This window comes from Leucoraja erinacea, chromosome 21 (assembly GCF_028641065.1).
Source record: "Leucoraja erinacea ecotype New England chromosome 21, Leri_hhj_1, whole genome shotgun sequence".
NCBI classification, from domain to species: domain Eukaryota; kingdom Metazoa; phylum Chordata; class Chondrichthyes; order Rajiformes; family Rajidae; genus Leucoraja; species Leucoraja erinaceus.
The window spans coordinates 35,412,166-35,436,080 of NC_073397.1; the positions used below are offsets into that span (position 1 = coordinate 35,412,166).

A 23,915-nucleotide genomic window follows, 5' to 3' on the forward strand; every position below is an offset into this window, starting at 1 on the left:
ATCATTGCTGGCATTCCAATCAATGATGCAAGAATCTAAATGCACACATTGATAGCCTTTGTGCTGAACAGTGCTATCATTTTATTTTAAATACTTTACCTATAATTGAACAGACATTGTTCCCAATTAAATCTTCCCATATGATGAATGGATCACTATATTTTACTGACACCAGACGAATCCAATCTTATAATTAATATATCTTACAATTCATTGGAATATTTATAACTCAAAGCCATCAGTGAAGAGTGTTCAAGAAGGAACTGCAGATGCTGGAGGATCGAAGGTACACAAAATTGCTGGAGAAACTCAGCGGGTGCAGCAGCATCTATGGAGTGAAGAGAATAGGCGACGTTTCGGGCCGAAACCCTTCTTCAGACAGAAGAGTTAGACTTGAGTAAAAATCTGAAAGTTTTCATAACTTTCCAAATTGTTTCTCCTTGCATCCAATGGGGGCGGTCACGGTGGCACAGCGGTAGAGTTACTGCCTTACAGCGCTTGCAGCACCTGAGACCCGGGTTCGATCCCGACTATGGGCGCCGTCTGTACGGAGTTTGTACATTATACCCGTGACCTGCGTGGGTTTTTCTCCGAGATCTTCAGTTTCCTCCCTCGCTCCAAAGACGTACAGGTTTGTAGGCTAATTGGCTTGGCATAATTGTAAATTGTCCCTAGTGTGTGTGTGTGTGTGTGTGTGTATGTGTGTGTGTGTGTGTGTGTGTGTGTGTGTGTGTGTGTGTGTGTGTGTGTGTGTGTGTGTGAGTGTGTGTGTGTGTGTGTGACGTTGTGTGTGTATACGGTGTGTGTGTGTGTGTACAGACTCGTTGGTGCAGTGCGACTCGGTGGGCCGAAGGGCCTGTTTCCGCACCGTATCTCTAAACGAAACAATAGTTTAGCTTTTCTACAGATGACGCACAAGATTTTGTGATGGCTTTTCAATAGTATTTTTCTTTAAATAACCGATCCTTGATGCGTTGGAGATGGATTTGTGGTTCTTTTGATCCTTGTGAAATTGCAGTAGGGGGTATTTGTGTTTCAAAGGCCTACAGTTTGAGATGTCTCCACATTTGAGTGAATCTTGTTCTCCTGCGGGCCAGAAGCTGAGGCCGCCCCCATTTCTAGTCATGCAGGATTTTCGATGCCGTCCGTGTTCTTGCAGGAGAGAGCAATACCTCTCGTGATGCTCCTCATCCCGTTCGATGTCTTAAACTCGGATTTGAGATTGGAGGGGAAGCAAAACTCCTTGAAGCACCGCTTGAAGTTTTCGTCCAGGAAGGCGTAGAGTACGGGGTTGAGGCTGCTGTTGGCGTAGCCCAGGGCGACACAGAAATGCCAGCTGGGCATAATGGTCAAGATCTCACGGTTGCAGACCACTTGCACCAGCACCAGGACGTGGACCGGGGTCCAGCAGACCACAAATACGGCCACCACCACCAGGACCATCCTGGTGATCCGACGCAAGTTCCTGTCCTTCTCCTTCGAGCCGGAAAGAACCCGGACCCTCCGCAGCCGCCTCAGCATCAAGGTGTAGCACACGGTGATGACACACACCGGGATGACAAAGGAGAACAGGAACACCGCGATCTCGATGGTCGGCTTCCAGTAGGTGTGGGGTTGAGGGTGAACCAAAAGGCATTCGATTTCTGAAAGAGGGGGGGGAAACGAGACGGAACACGTTAAAACACCTTGAATATGGAGGCCCAAGGAAATGCAGATGCTGGAATCTCGAGCAAAATACCAAAAGCCCTGTCCCACCGTATGAGTTCATTCCAAGAGCTCTCCCGAGTTTGCCCTGATTCGAACTCGGAGATTTACGGTAATGGCCACTCGTCGGTACTCGGGGCTATCGTGGACATTTGTCAACGTGTTGAAAAATCTTCACGAGTCTTCCCGTGCTTACCTGCCGTTAGCGAGCCTTGCCGAGTACCTGCCGTTAGCGTTACGCGCCGCTAAGAGACGTCCCCAAGCTCCGACGTACCCGCTATGTTCATTCCTTGTATATGAATTACTTGGTCAATAAAGCTATTTCTTTCATTCATTCAATCATTCATTCATTCATTCATGCATTCATTCATTCATTCATTCATTCATTCATTCATTCATTCATTCATTCATTCATTCATTCATTCATTCATTCATCATTCATCCATTCATTCATTCATTCATTCATTCATCCATTCATCCATTCATTCATTCATTCATACATTCATTCATTCATTCATTCATTCATTCATACATTCATCCATTCATTTCATTCATTCATTCATACATTCACTCATACATTCATGCATTCATTCATTCATTCAATCAATCATCATTCATTCATTCATTCTATCATCATCATTCATTCATTCATACTGCTGTCACTTACGCTTGTTCTCCATCTCAGCCGACCCCATGACCATGGCAGGTATCCCAATCACCGACGCAAGGACCCAGATACACACGTTGACAACCTTGGCGTTGTAAGGTGTCCTCATGTCTAGCGCCTTCACCGGGTGACAGACGGCAATGTACCGATCCACGCTCATCACCGTCAGAGTAAGGATGCTGGTGAACATGTTGTAATAATCGATCGAGATTGCCAGTTTGCAGAGTACGTTTCCAAAGGGCCAGAATCCAAGCAGGGCATCGGTTGCTTGGAAAGGCAGTGTGATCAACTCCAACGCATCGGCGACTGCAAGGTTGAAGATATATATGTTTGTTGCCGTCTTCATCTTGGTGTATCTGAAAGAAACAAACCTCATGAAAGTGGGAGAGTTTTATATGAAACTTAAACAGCATATTGCAGTATAATGTGGATAAATGTGAGGTTATCCATTTTGGTGGCAAAAACGGGAAAGCAGACTATTATCTAAATGGTGGCCGATTGGGAAAGGGGGAGATGCAGCGAGACCTGGGTGTCATGGTACACCAGTCATTGAAGGTAGGCATGCAGGTGCAGCAGGCAGTAAAGAAAGCGAATGGTATGTTAGCTTTCATTGCAAAAGGATTTGAGTATAGGAGCAGGGAGGTTCTACTGCAGTTGTACAGGGTCTTGGTGAGACCACACCTGGAGTATTGCGTACAGTTTTGGTCTCCAAATCTGAGGAAGGACATTATTGCCATAGAGGGAGTGCAGAGAAGGTTCACCAGACTGATTCCTGGGATGACAGGACTGTCTTATGAAGAAAGACTGGATAGACTTGGTTTATACTCTCTAGAATTTAGGAGATTGAGAGGGGATCTTATAGAAACTTACAAAATCCTTAAGGGGTTGGACAGGCTAGATGCAGGAAGATTGCTCCTGATGTTGGGGAAGTCCAGGACAAGGGGTCACAGCTTAAGGATAAGGGGAAATCCTTTAAAACCGAGATGAGAAGAACTTTTTTCACACAGAGAGTGGTGAATCTCTGGAACTCTCTGCCACAGAAGGTAGTTGAGGCCAGTTCATTGGCTATATTTAAGAGGGAGTTAGATGTGGCCCTTGTGGCTAAGGGGATCAAGGGGTATGGAGAGAAGGCAGGTACAGGATACTGAGTTGGATGATCAGCCATGATCATATTGAATGGCGGTGCAGTCTCAAAGGGCCGAATGGCCTACTCCTGCACCTAATTTCTATGTTTCTATGTTTCTATCTCCTCCGCCTCCTTTTGCTTTGGTGTTTTATTTCATTCACATGTTCAAACTGTAATGTTTTAGTATTAATGTTTAATGTTTTATGTGTCATTCTTAATTGTTACTGTGTGTCGTGTTGCTATTTACGAGCGGAGCACCAAGGCAAATTCCTTGTATGGAACCTACTGGGCCAATAAACATATTCGTACATTCATTCACAATATTTTTTGAAGGTATCTCTTTAGCAGGAGAGAGGTAAATCTGTGGAATTCATTGCCATAGACGGCAGCGGAGGCCAAGTCAATGGACATTTTGATTGGCAAGGGTGTCAGGGGTTATGGGGAAAAGGCAGGAGAATGGGATTGAGAGGGAAAGATAGATCAGCCATGATTGGTCATAAGGTCATAAGGAATAGGAGTAGAATTAGGCCATTCGGCCCATCATGTCTACTCCGCCATTCAACCATGGCTGATCTACCTCTCCCTCCTAACCCCATTCTCCTGCCTTCTTCCCATAACCCCTGACACCCGCACTAATCAAGAATCGTTGCCTATTTCCTTCGCTCCATAGATGCTGCTGCACCCGCTGAGTTTCTCCAGCATTTTTGTCTACCCTCGATTTCCCAGCATCTGCAGTTCCTTCTTAAACATTTCATTGTCCCATCTGGGACACATGACAACAAAACTCTCTTGACTTGACTTTTCTTGTATGCAATTTCCCAACTTCAAGAAATCGTTGAATCATGCATACAACACATCGACATAATGAAACATTGCTTTGAGATATACACAATCCAAAGGCTGATTTTTTGATTTACCATCAGGGCACCAGGGACACTGGTATAAAAAACTCTGACAACACTTATTGCAGAAGCAATATAACATTTCCCCCTCAATTATGGATGAAAATTACCCCTCTAGCGTAGTTGTATTTGTGGTGAAATGGCTGTTACTTATGAATTTTTACTCTATTGAAATATTGGTTCCTTGCGAGGCTTTCTGCATCCAGTACAATGTTTTGCTGTGAACAACACCGTAATTGTTCTGTTAAATCACTCCTGACACAAACAAGAATGAACACGCCATACTGCGATCAAACTGGCGGCTTTCAAGAATAATTGTGTTCAATTATATATTTCTACGTTAAAGTCAAAGTTGTTACAGCACAAAAAGAAAATCCATTCAGTTACCTCTGCACCAGTGCAGACTCTTCAAATTGCCAAACTAATTTTCTCATTTATCCTTTTCTCAGAAAGAAATTTCATTTAAAATTGTTATAATTTATATAGTGGCCTCATACATAAAAACATTCCATTGTCCCATGAGGAGGGTTTCTTGTAACTTTCCTTCATATTCTTTGGTGGATGTTCCTGTTTGAATGGAAAAACGTGGGAGGTAATGTGTTTAAGAAAGAGCTGCAGATGCTGGAAAAGTCCAAGGTAGACAAAAATGCTGGAGAAACTCAGCGGGTGAGGCAGCATCTATGGAGCGAAGGAATAGGTGACGTTTCGGGTCTCGACCCGAAACGTCACCTACTCCTTCGCTCCATAGATGCTGCCTCACCCGCTGAGTTTCTCCAGCATTTTTGTCTACCTTGGATGGTAATACGGATAACATTTCAGAGAGGTTTCAGGATGGGCGGCACAGCAGGTAGAGCCTCTGCCTCACAACGCCAGAGACCCAGGGGAGGGATAGAGAGAGAGGGGGGATGCAAGGGTTACTTGAAACATGGAAACATAGAAATTAGGTGCAGGAGTACGCCATTCGGCTCTTCGAGCCTGCACCGCCATTCAATATGATCATGGCTGATCATCCATCTCAGTATCCCGTACCTGCCTTCTCTCCATACCCCCTGATCCCCTTAGCCACAAGGGCCACATCTAACTCCCTCTTAAATATAGCCAATGAACTGGCCTCAACTACCCTCTGTGGCAGAGAATTCCACAGATTCACCACTCTCTGGGTGAAAAAAGTTCTTCTCATCTCGGTTTTAAAGGATTTCCCCCTTATCCTTAAGCTGTGACCCCTTGTCCTGGACTTCGCTAACATCGGGAACAATCTTCCTGCATCTAGCCTGTCCAACACCTTAAGAATTTTGTAAGTTTCTATAAGATCCCCTCTCAATCTCCTAAATTCTAGAGAGTATAAACCAAGTCTATCCAGTCTTTCTTCATAAGACAGTCCTGACATCCCAGGAATCAGTCTGGTGAACCGTCTCTGCACTCCCTCTATGGCAATAATGTCCTTCCTCAGATTTGGAGACCAAAACTGTACGCAATACTCCAGGTGTGGTCGCACCAAGACCCTGTACAACTGCAGTAGAACCTCCCTGCTCCTATACTCAAATCCTTTTGCAATGAAAGCGAACATACCATTCGCTTTCCTTACTGCCTGTTGAAGTTAGAGAAATCAATATTCATACCGCTGGGTTGTAAGCTGCCCGAGCTTCGTCTTTTTCATTGCTCCATTTGATCCTGGAGTAGATAGGGTCAAATGAAGCAATTTAAAATTTGCTACATAACTGTAATAAGGTGTTGAACATAAAGGTGAAAATGTCTAAAGCATGATGCGCCATCGACACTAGTTCCACTTGCCCATATTTGGCCCATTTCCCACAAATCCTTTCCTATCCACGTACCTGTCCATATATCTCTTTGTTTATAGCACCCGTCTCAACTACCTCCTCGGGCCAAGACAGAAAATGCTGGAATAACTCAGCGGGATAGGCAGCATCTCTGGAGAGAAGGAATGGGTGACACTTCAAGTCTTCAGATTTCTCCAGAGATGCTGCTTGTCCCGCTGAGTTACTCCAGCTTTTTGTGCCTACCTGCAGTTCCTTCCTACAAACCTCCTCAGGCAGCTCGTTCCATATACCCACCACCCTTAGTGTCTATCTGCCGTCCATATCTCTTGTTCCCATTCCCTTTCCATGAACAGTACCCAAACAAAGACAGCAAACTGTGAAAATAACTTTGGCTCAATGTCTCCAGTACGAAATTTGCACTTTTTCTATATTGCACCTTTCATTGTTGCACCCTGTTTAAAATACCTCAACGTTTTTGCTACATTTTGGCATACTGTGAATATTTTAATATTTTAAATAATATATGTCTATTGTCTATTTTTATTGGTATGTTGTCTGTCTGTGTTTTTTAATATTACTTGCACATTTGGAGTATGGGGAAACGTAATTTTGATCCTATGTGTAACTACTGTAACTACTAGGCCCTTGTGGCTAAGGGGATCAGGGGGTATGGAGAGAAGGCAGGTACGGGATACTGAGTTGGATGATCAGCCATGATCATATTGAATGGCGGTGCAGGCTCGAAGGGCCGAATGGCCTACTCCTGCACCTAATTTCTATGTTCTATGTTTTTCTATGTACTGGTGCATAATTGAATTGACAATAAAGTTACTTTGAACTTGAACTTTGAACTTGAACTTTGTGCTTTATGGGCCAGTCCCACTTAGGCAATTTTTTGGGCAACTGCCGCAAAATTTTCAACTTGTCGAAAAATTTTCGGCGACTGTGGTGACAATTCTGCTGTTGTGGGTTGTCGCCAAGTGTCATAGGTGAATTCCATTAAAACTAGTCCCTGGCACTCGACTGGAGAGGCCCATAAGTGGGACAGGCTCATTCGGGGCTCGTCTTCCACCCCAGTTCATCGCCCAGAACCACCTTTGAAGTTCCTCCTGAAAGGTTGAATACTTCAGGCCATTAACGTCCCCATTTCAATAAGGCATGTAATCAAAATGGCCATCAAGATAAAAGCATCAACAAAGTCCTTCAAATTTTACCCAATTTTTTTTAGTGGCAATTCTCAAGGATAATTTATCCTCAATAACATGTCAAATAATGTCTACAACATAAAAGCAGCAAAGTCAATGTTTTATATGTTAGTTGTTTTATACAACTGAGATAATCAGTATTAGCAGAGTAAGATTAAAACAAGTACAGGTATTGCCTTAGCGTGCATATTGCCCAGTAAAAGTTAACTAAGATATTAAAGTATTCAGTTTTATAGTATCTCTTACTTTTATGATGTCGCATTTATAACTGTTGAGAGTTCTTTATCAATAAAGTTGGAAACTGTTCGAATGTTGGTCGTAAATCATGGAGTTTTATATTAGCCTCATTTTTATAGGAAGATCGTAAATGTCTGTAAGGAATAAATTGAAAGTTTCATTGTGTGTAGCAAGCAACAGAATATCTCCTTCCTGAAATAATACTGATGTATGTTGGTATGTCATCCATAAGAATAGTCGGAAATTATTAGTGAATTTATTCATAGCTCTTCAGGAAGGAGACATTTTACAAACTATAAATATGGAAATCTTTATCCGAGATCAACTACTACAAATTGTATAGGGTGGATGTGGAGAGGATGTTTCTCCTAGTGGGAGAGACTAGAACCACAGATCATAGCCTCAGAATTAAAGGACATTCCTTTAGGAGAGAGATGAGGAGGAATTTATTTTTGTCAGAGGGTGGTGCATCTGTGGAATTCATTGCCACAGAAGGTTGTGGAGGCCAAGTCAATGGATATTTTTAAGGCAGAGATAGATAGATAGATACTTGATTAGTACGGGTGTCAAGTGTTATGGGGAGAATGGGGTTAAGAGGGAAGGATAGATTAGCTATGATTGAATGGTGGAGTAGGCTAGATGGGCTGAATGGCCTAATTCTGCTCCCATCAGATGATCTTATGAGATTCAGGTGTGCATTGTCTCCAAAATTTCTTTCAAATACAGGTAGATAGATTTCTTGCCAAGAACATGAAATGAGGAAATTACTTTTTTTTAATATTTTAATATTTTACAGAAACATAGAAATTAGGTGCAGGAATTGGACATTTGGCCCTTCGAGCCAGCGCCGCCATTCATTATGATCATGGCTGATCATCCAAAATCAGTGCCCCGTTCCTGCTTTCTCCCCATACCCCTTGATGCCATTAGCCCCAAGAGCTAAATCTAACACTCTCTTGAAAACATCCAGTGAATTGGCCTCCACTGCCTTCTGTGGCAGAGAATTCCACAGATTCACAACTCTCTGGGTGAAAGAGTTTTTCCGAGACAGGGGTGTGTGTTAGATTACGTGCTGCAGGGAATTAAAAGTTTTCGCACACAAGGTCAAATCCATATACGTCCTAGACTGCAATTATGTGCCACAGGGAATAGAAAACAGTTCTCGTTAAGGCCAGCATTAAACGTGGAGCTTTAATTGCAAATTAGAGTCAATTGGTTGTTAACAGGAATTAGAGAAGGGACATTTATAGAGACAGTCACTTTCTATTTTGTTTCAAAGTCGGCGCAGGTGAGTCTATTTTATGCCGAGACTATAATTACTGCATGGCTTCATTTGGCATGTACCACATTCTGTTTGTAATCCAACAGTGTGAACATAGAGTTCCCCAATTTTAAGTCATCCCCCTTCCCCTATCCTCATGCACATTCATTTTTCTTAGGCCCACTTTGGTCATGGCCAACCATGGGTGTCTCCAGGGTTGGAGGACGCCGGCCTGTGCATGACTTTGTTTAACGTGGGGAGACTGGTCCACAGACAGCCACCCCACACGGTCCTTGACAGATCTGGGTCAGGATCAAGTGGCATGGAGTCCAAGACGACCGGAGACCCTTTCCTGCTGCAGCCTTCATCCGCCTTCCCAGCCGTTGTGACATGTTCCTCCACTAAGGTCAGCCATCGTCCTCCGCCTGTTCCACCGTTGAGGTCTTGGTTGGATTGGTCTTTGTCAGAGACCTCCCCCCTCGACCTTAGCTCCAGACGGCATCGCTCTCAGGATCTCAGGACCACACAAGCTTCTCCACCACGACAAGGTGACAATGCACATTCATTCTTCCATTTATCCCACTGTCTCACCACTGTTTCCACAACCCCCCCTCCCCACCTCATCCACACCCCTCCCTCTGGCTTTACATTTCACTGCTTTTCGCTCCTTATCTGAAACCATTTTGTCTCCTTTCAACTCTTGTCTCCTTTGTCCACCCATCTGCCAACCAACCTCTCATCACCTGTAGGAAAGAACTGTAGGAAAGAACTGCAGATGCTGGTTTAAATCGAAGGCAGACACAAAATGTTGGAGTAACTCAGCGGGACAGGCAGCATCCCTGGAGACTTTCTCTCCAAAGATGCTGCTTGCCTCCTCACCAATGCCTCATCCAGCCGATGTGCGGACTCTTCCGGACGACAGCTGGAATGTAGATGCATCAGATCTAGAAGCCAAGCTTTCCAATCAATTTTCCGATCGTGCTTCTCAACTGGAGTTTGGCAACAGTCACATTGGTGAATTGGCTGTGAGATTCAGATGAAACCATAGTTCTGGATGGGAATGGCTCGACTGTAGGGCAGAATGAGGCAATGAAAATAGAAAATGCTGGAAATATTCTGTGGTACAGTGAAAAGCTTTTGTTGCGTGCTAACCAGCCAGCAGAAAGACAACACATGATTACAATCGAGCCGTTCACAGTGTACAGATACACGATAAAGGGACTAATGTGAATAACGTTTAGTAATGTCCGATCAAAGATACTCCCAGGGACTCCAATGAGGTAAATAGCATAGGCCGCGGAACCGTGGGGCTGGGGGGGGGGGGCTGCAGCCCCTCTACTTTTTTGGCGACACGGGCTTCATAACCCAAAATTATCCGGCCCGCAGGCGTATTTTTCTCTTCTTCTGAGGATCTCCGACACCCAGAATCTCAGAACAAGTGGACAGTGAACGAGCGCGGCAAAACCAAAGATCTTTGGGCAAAGCCACGACCCCCCCCCAAAAAAAACTCCCTCCCCTCCGCTCAGCTGCCAATCACAGTGCGGTTCACAGTCAAGATATGGGGCTGTGAATAAAGCGCTGTGATTAGCCGTCGAGCAGAAGGGAGGGAGGGTGGGTGGGCAGGTGGACCCCGAGAGAGGGTGAGAGACACAGAGAGTCAGTCGGCCCATAGAGAGAGAGAGCGGGGTGGGGGGGGGGGGAGGATGGGGGATATATCCCCCTCTTTTGAGTTGGGAACGGCCTGTTTTCCCCCAGTTTTTGGAGGAGGAGCAACAACAAAAAATAATCATTGTGCCCCTCGCTCCCTCACCGGGTATCTCCGATGCCGGTGATCAGTGATCGCTCAACCCCCCCCCCCCCCCCCCACTTTCAAAAAAACGTTCCTCGGCCCCTGGATAGTAGCTCAGGGCTCAGGACCACTCTTCAGTTGTTGGTAGGATGGTTCAAATGCCCAATAACAGCTGGGAAGAAACTGTCCCTGAATCTGGAGGTGAGCGTTTTCACACTTCTGTACCTCTTGCCTGATGGGAGCGGGGAGAAGAGGGAGTGGCCGGGGTGAGACTGGTCTTTGATTTTGTCGAGGCTGCGCGAGGTGGAAAATCTGAATCGTGTTCTAAACCCTCATTGATTTGGGCAGATAATTGTTTTGCATCCTGAACCCGAGAGACTTGATCTAAATGCATCTTCCCTGTCTGGCAGCATCAGGATCAACAGATCTATCAATGCGCTCTTGTTACGACTGACACAGTTTAAAATATTATTGATCAGATTCAAAAGCCGGTTGCCATGCGACTCTGGTTTATACAGAAGGGTACACAGGTGCTGGAGCAGCTCAATGGCTCAGGCACCATCTCTGGGGAAGATGGATTGGTGACCTTTTGGGTCGAGACCCATCTTCAGATTGATTGTAGGTGGGGTGGGGGACTGGGGTGGAAAAAGGCTGGAAGAGAGGAGTGGTAGGAGGACAAAGCCTTGCAGGTAATGGGTATGTTGTATGTTGGGGATAGTGATCATGCATCAAACGGACAGAACACATCGTCAAAGTCAAAGTCAATTTTATTCGTCACATGCACCCGAAGGTGCAGTGAAATGAATTTGCCAGCAGCGATACACGTAAAAAGAACACACAATACACAATACGATTCGACACCAACATCCAACACAGCATTCTTCACTGTGGTGGAAGGCAACAAAGTTCAGCCAGTCCTCCGCCCTTGTTCACCCGTGGTCGGGGCCACAGACCCTCCGTAGTCACCGCTACCGATGGCCAGATGTACAGGCTCTCTCGTTGGGATGTTCAAACCTCTGATGTCGGGACGGTCAAACACACTCCGCGGTTTGGAGTGCCCGAATTGGCACTTTCCTATTGGAAATTGCAGCTTCAGAATGTTACAGGCCACAGGCCGGCAGTCGGATCTCTTCTCCGGCGATCCCTGGCAAGCAGTCTTGGGATGGGAATAGTTTAGGAAAGGTCAAGATTATTACTTGGCACTGTCAGTGTTACCACTGCTGGATGACAAGGGAACAGGGTTATTGCACATCAGCGACTCTACTTCCTGAGAAGATTACGGAGAGTCGGTTTGTCAAGGAGGACTCTCTCGAACTTCCACAGGTGCACAGTAGAGAGCATGCTGACCGGTTGCATCGTGGCTTGGTTCGGCAACTTGGGCGCCCAGGAGCGGAAAAGACTACAAAAAGTTGTGACCACTGCCCAGTCCATCATCGGCTCTGACCTCCCCACCATCGAGGGGATCTATCGCAGTCGCTGTCTCAAAAAGGCTGCCAGCATCATCAAGGACCCACACCATCCTGGCAACTCACTCCATCTCTCTGCTGCCATCAGGTAGAAGGTACAGGAGCCTGAAATCTGTAACATCCAGGTTCAGGAAAAGCTGCTTCCCCACAGCCATCAGGCCATTAAACTCAACTCAAACAAAACTCTGAACATTACACTTTATCTGTGTCCTGGGTCTCCTCCATTGCCAGAGTGAGCAACAGCGGAAATTGGAGGAACAGCACCTCATATTCCGCCTGGGGACCTTGCGTCCGGATGGCATTAACATTGAATTCTCCCAATTTTGCTAGCCCTTGCTGTCTCCTCCCCTTCCTTAACCCTCTAGCTGTCTCCTCCCACCCTCCCATCCGCCCACCCTCGGGGTCCTCCTCCTCCTCTTTTCCTTCCTTCTCCCCCCCCCCCCCCCCCTCAGTCTGATGAAGGGTTTCGGCCCGAAACATCGCCTATTTCCTTCGCTCCATAGATGCTGCAGCACCCGCTGAGTTTCTCCAGCAATTTTGTGTACCTTATTACACTTTATCTGTTTATTTATGTGTGTGTGTGTATATATATATATTCAATGGTATATGGACACACTGATCTGTTCTGTATTTATTTATGCCTACTATATTCTGTTGTGCTGAAGCAAAGCAATAATTTCATTGTCCTATCTGGGACACATGACAATAAACTCTCTTGAATCTTGGAGTTTTGAACAATTGCCGTGCCAGATGTAAAAACCCTTCCTACTGTTCTGATAAAATGTGTGTTATCGTCCTGATGACATTTGCAGTTGTTGTTTTACGGGTGGAGACGGCTGTAGAGAACGGCAGCTAGCTGAGATGCAGGCTGGGAGGAGACTATCCTTTAGACTTCAGAGAAACAGTGCAGAAACAGTGGCGGCACGGTGGCGCAGCGGTAGAGTTGCTGCCTTACAGCGAATGCAGCGCCGGAGACCTTGGTTCCATCCTGACTACGGGCGCTGTCTGTACGGAGTTTGTACGTTCTCCCCGTGACCTGCGTGGGTTCTCTCTGAGATCTTCGCTTTCCTCCCACACTCCAAAGACGTGCAGGTTTGTAGGTGAATTGGCTTGGTGTAAATGTAAAAATTGTCCCTAGTGGGTGGGTAGGATAGTGTTAACGTGCGGGGATCGCTGGCCAGCGCGGACCCGGTTGGGCCGAAAGGGCCTGTTTCCGAGCTGTATCTCAAAACCAAAAAACAGGCCCTTCAGCCCACTGAGTCCATGCTGACCAGCGATTACCCTTTACACTAGCACTATCCAACACACACTGGGGACAATTCTTACAATTTTTTCAGCAAAGCCAATTAACCTACAAACCTGTACGTCTATGGAGTGTGGGAGGAAACCGGAGCTCCCGGAGAAAACCCACGGGGTCACGGGGAGAACGTACAAACTCCGTACAGACAGCACCCGCAGTCAGGATTGAACCCGGGTCTCTGGCACTGCAAGGCAGACTATACCACTGCGCCACCGTGCTGTCCTACAGTCAACCCAAGTACAATAGGTGGAGCAAAGGGGAAGATACAGAGTACAGAATATAGTTCTCAGCATTGTAGCGCATCAGTTCCACAGACAAAGTCCAATGTCCGCAATGGGGTAGAGATGAATCGGACAGTACCCTAGCTGATGGAAGGTCAATGGACAATAGGTGCAGCAGGAGTCGGCCACCTGGCCCTTCGAGCCCTTCGAGCCAGCACCACCATTCACTGTGATCATGGCTGATCATCCCCAATCAGTACCCCGTTCCTGCCAAGTCGGATTACAGAAAGGAGGGAGGGATTTTTTTGGACAACTGATCTTTCTGCCATATTATTTGTTTGTCTGTGCAAGCAGGCAAATATGTGATGACATCCACAAACCACAACGATGAGATGAAAGAGAGATGGGGCTCGGTGAAGAATTGGGGGAGAGGGTCAGGATGAGAAGGAGAAGATAGTTTGTGAAGATAGTTTGTGGCCTTTAACTGCTATTTCCCAGGTGAATAAATATAATTCTGAAGGCTCGGAAAACACATTTTAAACCTCACGCAGCAGATTTTTTTTAATACTCGAAGAACATTAAAATATTGTGTGGAATAATGCAGAGGACAAGGGCAGAAATCCCTTTATGACTTAGACAATAGACAAGAGGTGCAGGAGTAGGCCATTCGGCCCTTTGAGCCAGCACCGCCATTCAAAGTGATCATGGCTGATCATCCAACGGTGCCTCTTAAGGAGATGAACATTGCTAACGGGATAGTCTCTCTCCTGATTTTACTCCTGAAGGTGGTGCAGACAATTTCTGTAAATATGAAAACATTCTGTCTCTGGGAAAAATGGATGCATCAACGTGGAAATAGAATAGAGAGACTGTGGAAAGGAGAGTAGAACATGTCACGAGGAGTCATTGAGTCACCCAGCGTGGAAACTTGTCAACACAAACCAACATGCCCCATCTACACTAGTCCCACCTGCCTGTGTTTGGCTCATATTCCTCTAAACCTGTCCCATCCACGTAGCTGTCTAAATGCTTCTTAAACATTGTGATAGTACCCGCCTCAACTGCTTCCTCTGGCAGCTCCGTCCACAGGAAATGGTATAAAAGGAAGAAAGATCATCGATCATAAATCATAGGGAGCAGAATTAGGCCATTCGGCCCATCGAGCCAGCCCCGTCATTCAATATGATCATGGCTGATCATCCAAAGTCAGTAGGTAGATGCAAAATGCGGAGTAACTCAGTGGGACAGGCAGCATCTCTGGAGAGAAGGAATGGGTGACATTTCGGGTCGAGACCCTTCTTCAGACTCATCTTTACTATGGATGTCCAGTCACTCTACACCTCCATCCCACACCAGGAAGGTCTTAAAGCCCTCCATTTCTTCCTTAACCGCAGAGCCAGCCAGTTTCCGTCTGCCAATACTCTCCTCCGTCTGACAGAGCTGGTCTTTATATTTTATAAATCTAATATTTATTAGATTTTTTTTTTCCTTTCCAAAATCAGCTTTTTCCCCATATCCCTTGATTCCGTTAGCCCTTAGAGCTTTATCTAACTTTCTCTCTCTCTCTTTTGAAGATCATGAGAGGAATCGATAAGGTAAATGCACAGTCTTTTACCCAGAGTGGGGGGATAGAAACGTAGAAACATAGACAATAGATGCAGGAGTAGGCCATTCGGCCCTTCGAGCCTGCACCGCCATTCAATATGATCATGGCTGATCATCCAACTCAGTATCCCGTACCTGCCTTCTCTCCATACCCCGATCCCCTTAGCCACAAGGGCCACATCTAACTCCCTCTTAAATATAGCCAATGAACTGGCCTCAACTACCCTCTGTGGCAGAGAGTTCCAGAGATTCACCACTCTCTGTGTGAAAAAAGTTCTTCTCATCTCGGTTTTAAAGGATTTTCCCCTTATCCTTAAGCTGTGACCCCTTGTCCTGGACTTCCCCAACATCGGGAGCAATCTTCCTGCATCTAGCCTGTCCAACCCCTTAAGATGACAAGCTAGAGGACATAGTTTAAGGTGAAGGGGGGGATCGCATTGAATGGCGGTGCTAGCTCAAAGGGTCGAATGGCCTCCTCCTGCACCTATTGTCTATTATCTTTTGTCTAAACCTGAGGGGCAACTATCGTTTTAATATGTAACAAGTTGCCGGAGTTTGGAGTTGAGGCAGGTAGTATCACAGCAGTTAAAAAGGATTTGGACAGGTAACTGGATAGGACGGGTTTAGAGGGATATGGGCCAAACGCAGGCAGGTGGGATGTATAGATGTGGCACGTTGGTCGGCATGGGCATGTTGGACAGAAGGGCCAGCTTCCACGCTGAATGTCTCTATGACTCCAATGTGGTCTGTTCTGCATAGATTCTGTATATTTTCTGAGTTTTCTTTCATTCAAATTCAAGACTCAAATTCTTTCATCTGGGAAATAACAGGTAAATTTCAAATTACGCAGCAATACGTTAAGCTCAGTATAGAGCAGGACGGGGAATTAAAATAAATGGGGATGGCTTTAGGGCATGGTAACTGTTGATAAGAAGGTTCCAGCTGAATATGGGCCAAACTCAATGGCAGGTTCTGTATAGATTGGCACGTATATTTTCGGCATTTGTCTTTTTCAGACAGACTTAAGCTTTCACCTGACATGACTCTGGGACAGGGTCGGGGGTTTAGTGGGTGGTTTATGTATTGACTCCAGATTCTTCAATCTGTTCTGTTGGCAGAGATTTTTATTCAATTCACGTATATTTCATCTCTGAAATGGGGGGGGGGGAGTGGGGGGCCTGGGGGTTTTCCCCTGAAGCAGACCTTACTGGGATTTTCTTCAGCAAGAAACTGTCCCCCTGTTACTTAAAAGACGTTTGGATAGTGGATACAGCGTTTAACTGAGTGGACTCTAGACTGCCAATGTGGTCTGTTTTGCGAGATATTTTTTTGGGGGGGGGGGGGGGGACTACTGGGAGAGGAACGTTAAAATCTTCAGGAGAAACTGTTCCCAACTTGTTACTTGGATTTGCTTCAAGAAACTGTCCCCACTTGTGGAGAGTGGATACAAACTGCAGAGGGGAACCTTCAGTAAACAGTGTAGGAAAGAACTGCAGATGCTGCTTTAAATCGAAAACAGACACAAAATGCTGGAGTAACTCAGCGGGACAGGCGGCATCTCTGGAGAGGAGGACTGCGTGACGTTTCTGGTCGAGACTCTTCTTCAGACTGATCAGACCTTCAGTCAGACGAAGGGTCCCGACCCGAAACGTCACCCATCCATTCCTTCTCTCCAGAGATGCTGCCTGTCCCGCTGTTACTCCAGCATTTTGTGTCTATCTTCAGTAAACAGTGTTGATTTACTGAGAGGCAAAGATTGAAAAGATGTTTTTTTTGCCATTAGCTTCTTCATTATTCCCACAATGTTTTGATGTTCTTTGAGTCACAGAGTCACCTAGCGCAGAAGGGTCTCGACCAGAAACGTTGCCTATTCATTCGCTCCATAGATGTTGCTTCACCCGCTGAGTTTCTCCAGCATTTTTGTCTACCAGCGCAGAAACAGGTCATTCAGCCCACATTGCCCACACTGACCAACATGCCCCATCTATGCGAGTCCCACCTGCCCACGTTTGGCTCCTATCCCTCTAAACCTTTCCTTTCCATGTTCCTGTCCAAATGTACTTTAAATGCCTCATCTACCTCCTCTGGCAACTCATCCCAGATACCCACTGCCCCTCTGGGTGAAACATTTGCCCCTCAGGCTCCTATTAAATCTTTCCTTTCTCAGCTTAAACCTAGGAATAAGGGGTAAGCCATTTAGAACGGAGACGAGGAAATACTTTTTCTCACAGAGAGTGGTGAGTCTGTGGAATTCTCTGCCTCAGGTTCTCTGGATGCTTTCAAGAGAGAGCTAGATAGGGCTCTTAAAGATAGCGGAGTCAGGAAATATGGGGAGAAGGCAGGAATGAGGCACTGATTGGGGATGATCAGCCATGATCACATTGAATGGCGATGCTGGCTCGAAGGGCCAAATGGCCTACTCCTGCACCTATTGCCTATTGTCTAAGTCCTCTGGTTTTCGATTCCCTTTCCCTGGGTGCAAGTCTATGTGCGTTCACCCTCATCTATATTCCCTTCATGATTTTATATAAGATCATCATCCCGAGCGTAAAAAGATATTAGATTCATCCTTCAAAATGGATGAGAAGATAAAGTCTGGTGGATGCACAGGGAGATTAAATATTTGACGGTCAAAGAATTGTGAGGCGATATTCAGGTGATATTTCGAACGTTAATCCGTGATTTTCACAAATAAATTGTACAGGAGAAAATATCAAATAGAATCTATCAGCAATAAGTGGAGCATATCTCACCCTAATGATGGTATCAAAATAAATGGATATGTTGTAACAGTTAGGCCATACTAATGATGGGATTAGGCAAGAAATAGTTTAACATTAAAGTTATTCACCATCCTTTAATGTTGCCATTGACGAATATTGATGGATCCATTACCCCTATATCCATCAACTTTTACATATTATGTAACCCGTCGAGATAACTGGTTACATTTAATGAATAGATGTAGGAAAGAACTGCAGATGCTGGTTTAAATCCAGGGTAGTCACAAAATGCTGGAGTAACTCAGCGGGACAGGCAGCATCTCTGGAGAGAAAGGATGGGTGATGTTTAGGGGTTGAGGCCCTTCTTCAAACATTCAGACAATTTGCTATTGAGGGAGTGCAGCGTAGGTTTACCAGGTTAATTCCCGGGATGGCGGGACTGTCATACGCTGAGAGAATGGAGCAGCTGGGCTTGTACACTCTGGAGTTTAGAAGGATGAGAGGTTAACTCATTGAAACATATAAAATTGTTAAGAGCTTGGATACACTAGAGGCAGGAAACTTGTTGGGGGAGTCCAGAACCAGGGGCCACACAGTTTAAGAATAAGGAGTAAGCCATTTAGAATGGAGACGAGGGAACACTTTTTCTCACAGGGAATGGTGAGTCTGTGGAACCTGCCTCAGAGGGCGGTGGAGGCAGGTTCTCTGGATGCTTTCAAGAGAGAGCTAGATAGGGCTCTTAAAAATAGCGGAGTCAGGGGATATGGGGAGAAGGCAGGAATGGGGTACTGATTGGGGATGATCAGCCATGATCACATTGAATGGCGGTGCTGGCTCGAAGGGCCGAATGGCCTACTTCTGCACGTATTGTCTATTGTCTATCAAATTCAGATGTAATGGATACCTCTCTTAACACAAAAGAGGCAATTTATTCATGTGTGTATATATTTATATCATAGTATATGGACACATTTATCTGTTTTGTAGTAAATGCCTACTATTTTCTGTGTGCTTAAGCAAAGCAAGAATTTCATTGTCCCATACAGGGACACATAACAATAAACTCACTTGAACTTGAAATGGATATGTATCTAGTTGCAAACTGAAGTGTCTCGCTTTTCCATATCACAAAATTTGCCATATTCCAATTTGATATGTTTTCCTGGTGTAATTCAATACACAGAGATAGAGGAAATGCAGTGAGGGGCCTAAATGCTGCACTGGGGAGCGGAATGTATCACAGATCTCATGCCTCTGCCGAAAACAATGGGGGGAAAAAGTCACCATTCCCCGAGAATGAACCTCATCACCATTCTATTGGACCAAGGCTACATTTTCTCTTCTCAGTTGTAAGAACCAATTAACACCACGAGAAAAAATAAATTAATACAATCGGAAAAACAAAACCCCCACGCAAATGCCCACAAAAGATGCATAGCAACAGGACACTCCGAAAGAGCAACAAATAGTAGATGGGAATCGGATTGGAGGCAACAATCTAGGTCAGTGATTCCTAACCTGGGGTCATAACCACGGCAAATCTCAGGGGGGGGGGGGGGGGGCACAGAAAATTTTTGAGATTTAGGGGGCCACAGGTTCAATGAAGGGGGCCACAGAGCTACCACCCTGTTGCCCCCTAAATTTCAGTTCTAATACATTTAAATCCATGTAGTTGAAATATATTTTTAATGCATGATTATAAATGATTGAACCCACAAAAATATTTTTGATGTTTGTGGAATAGAATAAATGGGCAATTAATTGATATTTTTATGGAAGGTATTATAATATTGAAGTACTTTTTTCCCGCTAATAATGTCGGGGGGGGGGGCACAGAAAAATTAAAAGATCCCAAGGGGGGAAAAGGATTGGAACCACTAATCTAGGTGATCCAGATCTGATTCCTGGGATGTCAGGACTTTCATATGAAGAAAGACTGGATAGACTCGGCTTGTACTCGCTAGAATTTAGAAGATTGAGTGAGGGTGCACCTATTTTCTATGCTTCTATGTCTATGTTTCTATGATGTGATAAGGTGGGCAAAAATGCTGGTGAAACTCAGCGAGTGCAGCAGCATCTATGGAGCGAAGGAAATAGGCAACGTTTTTCGGGCCGAATAGGAACCGTTTCAGGAAATAGGCAACGTTTCGGGTCGAAACCCGAAAGGGTTTCGGCCCGAAACGTTACCTATTTCCTTCGCTCCATAGATGCTGCTGCACCCGCTGAGTTACTCCAGCATTTTTTTGTCTACCTTCGATTTTCCAGCATCTGCAGTTCCTTCTTAAACACTAGAGGTGATATATAATAATCTCAGCTGGGTGAAAAACTGAAGGGGCTTATCGATCAAAGGAAAGTTGATCTTAGAAACATAGAAACATAGAAATTGGGTGCAGGAGTAGGCCATTCGGCCCTTCGAGCCTGCACCGCCATTCGACATGATCATCGTGAACGGAATTCAATGGAAAAATAAAAACAGTTGCTGCCGTTTGCAAAATATCTGATCAATTTTACAGTACTTTGCTTTGACAATGTTAGCAATTAATAGAAGAAGTCTAAGAAGGGTTTCGACCCGAAACGTTGCCTATTTCCTTCGCTCCATAGATGCTTTTCGTTGTCTCTGTACTGTACACTGACAATGACAATTAAAATTGAATCTGAATCTGAATGCTGCTGCACCCGCTGAGTTTCTCCAGCAATTTTGTGGACCTTAGCAATTAATAGATTGGATATTCCTTTCGAGGGCGCCCGAGAGCAGTGTGCAAACACATATCATACGTAACAACTGAGTTGCTAGTCTTTAGAAACGGTGTTTTAAAAAAAAAATAGATAAACACTTTGGGGGAAAAAAATAAGCATTTAAAAAAAAAAAATTTCAAATGGCTTACCTGACAATAACATACATGACCAGGCAGTTGCCCACCAGCCCGACGATGCAAATGAAGAGGTAAATCACAGTGGTGGCAATTTTAGTCGCGTCCGACCAGTCCACCATGAAGTCTGTAGCATTGTCGGACCAGCGCTCAAGCAGAAGAGTGTCATTTTCATCGAAAGAATCGTTGAAATATTTCAAGTGGTGAAGATTGCCCCAGCCGCACACCGAGTCGAAATCCATGCTGCTGTTTGCTGTCAAATTATCAGAAAGACCAATATCATGTAGTCATGTCGCTTTTATATTTAAAAAAAATCCATGCTTACAAATAAGTTGCTTTTTAAACAGCGAACAAACGATCACGGCGACTGCAACATTTCAAACACCGTGTTACCTGTGGCCGAGATATGTGCAGTTTCAAAGCTCAAAGCAATTTCAAAGTGAGTGCGGCTGGCAGGCAGGCGTTGATTTTCTTTTTCTCCTTTCCCCATGCGCTGTGTTACGCCCTTGTACAGTGTGATGGAAGTGAAGACTACACACATTATTGCATTGAATTGCAAATCATCTCTCCCAGGCACATGTGTCTCTTCGCACGGGGCAGGTTCCCAGCAATTGCAACAACAACAACGCCGATGGGCTGGAGTAGTTGAAGTTGTGACTTGCAACCTGGTGCTGCAGCGGGCGGCGTCTCAGCTGCAGGTTGACTGACCCCCCGGCATCCGCCCACTTCACCTTTTTTTTTTTAATTAATAAATTCCAGCTTTTTCTCTCTCCCTCCCCACCCCCCCCCCCCCCCTTCACTCTGTCCACAGCCCGCGAGCCGCTCGCAATTATACTTCCATTCTCCCTCCACCCTTCCATCCACGTTAGGAACAGATTGCAAATCTCGACATCTTTGCAAGAGCTTTTTTATTCAGTACAAATTGAAGAAACACCAATTTGCAACGCAGTGTGTGTGTGTGTGTGTGTGTGTGTGTGTGTCAGTCCCACAACACAGGCTGTTCCGTGCATTAACCCGCTGGTGAATCATGTGCTCCGCCCTATATTTGCGCCAAATCGCGCGTTTTTGTCTTGTTTAGTTCAGAGATACAGAGTGGGAACAGGTCCTTCAGCCCACTGGGTCCACGCAGACCAGCGATGCCCCGCCCTACACACACACACACACACACACACACACACACACGCTAGGGACAATTTACACACACACACACACACCAAGCCAATGAACCTACAAACATGTATAAATTATACAAGCTAGATGCAGGAAAAATGTCCCCAATGTTGGGCGAGTCCAGAACCAGGGGCCACACACAGTCTTAGAGTAAAGGGGAGGTCATTTAAGACTGAGGTGAGAAAAAGTTTTTCACCCAGAGAGTTGTGAATTTGTGGGATTCCCTGCCACAGAGGGGGCAGTGGAGGCCAAGTCACTGGATGGATTTAAGAGAGAGTTAGATAGAGCTCTAGGGGCTAGTGGAGTCAAGGGATATGGGGAGAAGGCAGGCACGGGTTATTGATTGGGGACGATCAGCCATGATCACAATGAATGGCGTGCTGGCTCGAAGGGCCGAATGGCCTCCTCCTGCACCTATTTCCTATGTTTCTATGTTTTATAACCCCTGGCGCCCCTCAGAGATCAGTCAATCACGTGTCAATAACGGACCTAGACCTATGGACATGATCAATATGTCGATCACACATCGCAGCCAGCCAGTCCCAGCATAAAGCCGAGTGTGAGTCGACAGCCTGTTGTCACACAGTCTGAGTGTGAGCAGATGGCCTCCACTTTGCTCATGATTAAAGGGGCTCAGACACACCTCATTGCACTCCGCCTAAACACACCACAGGCTGCTGAAATGCGTTGCAAAATCTTCACAGTCATCTGAGCAGATCTACAGTGAGCTTACTTTCAAAGACATTACGAAGAGTGACATAAATTGCTGGAGTAACTCAGCGAGACCGGCAGCATCTCAGAATGGGTGACGTTTCGGGTTGAGATCCTTCTTCAGGCTGAGAGTCAGGGGAGAGGGAAACGAGAGATATCAGACAATAGACAATAGACAACAGGTGCAGGAGGAGGCCATTCGGCCCTTCGAGCCAGCACCGCCATTCATTGTGACCCTGGCTGATCATCCCCAATCAGTACCCCGTTCCTGCCTTCTCCCCATATCCCCTGACTCCGCTATCTTCAAGAGCCCTATCTAGCTCCCTCTTGAAAGTATCCAGAGAACCGGCCTCCACCGCCCTCTGAGGCTGAGAATTCCACAGACTCACCGCTCTCTGTGAGAAAAAGTGTTTCCTCGTCTACGTTCTAAATGGCTTACCCCTTATTCTTCAACTGTGGCCCCTGGTTCTGGACACCCCCAACATCGGGAACATGTTTCCTGCCTCTATAGTGTCCAAACCCTTAATAATCGTATATGTTTCAATGAGATACCCTCTCATCCTTTGAGATTAGGATCTAAAATTCCTAGTCGCATTATTCCAAATTATCCATGCAGATATTAACTTCAACATAACAAAAAACACGATTTTGCTATTAATAATTTGGTAGCATTAATACCAAAACGATGACAAAACGCAGATTTAATTAGATGGGGAGATAATAAATGAACTGTTCTGCATAATTCCAGCTTCTATTAGCTTACTTAAAAAAAACCATTTAAACAGTGTGAAAATTAACTGCAGATGCTGGTTTATACCAAAGAAAGACACAAAGTGCTGGAGTAACTCAGCGGGTCAGGCAGAAAAAGAGAAAAAGGATGGGTGACGTTTTCAATGTCGCCCTGGCGAGTTGGAACCCTTTTCACTTTAGACTGGATTAATTGAATTCAGGTCCCCACCCCACCTTAGACGTTTTGTTTGAGTTTCAAAAGAAAAAAAACCCTGGCGAGTTTACATTGTCTGTAAATAGTTTTCACCTAGCGCGGAGGGCTAGAGAAATCTATCGCCTGGACTTGTGATTGTGTTTGTAGAAGCTTTTCCTCATCCTGCTGGTACATGTTTAAGAAGGAACTCATGAGGTACCGCCTCCCTGATGGGAGGAGGGAGAGCTGGAAAAT

The 23,915-nt window shown here is 45.4% G+C and overlaps 1 protein-coding gene across 1 annotated transcript; it reads right to left on the reverse strand.

Moving 5' to 3' along the window:
- Nucleotides 1–844: 844 nt before the first annotated feature.
- On the reverse strand, nt 845–21,564 carry oprl1 (opiate receptor-like 1). The gene is made up of 4 exons (XM_055652651.1): nt 21,251–21,564; nt 20,873–21,110; nt 2,372–2,727; nt 845–1,643 (listed from the first exon to the last, which is right to left on the reverse strand). The coding sequence occupies exons 1-4, from the start codon at nt 21,396–21,398 to the stop codon at nt 1,123–1,125; spliced, it is 1,263 nt and encodes a 420-aa protein (XP_055508626.1). The 5' UTR covers nt 21,399–21,564; the 3' UTR covers nt 845–1,122.
- Between the last annotated feature and the right edge of the window lie 2,351 nt (nt 21,565–23,915).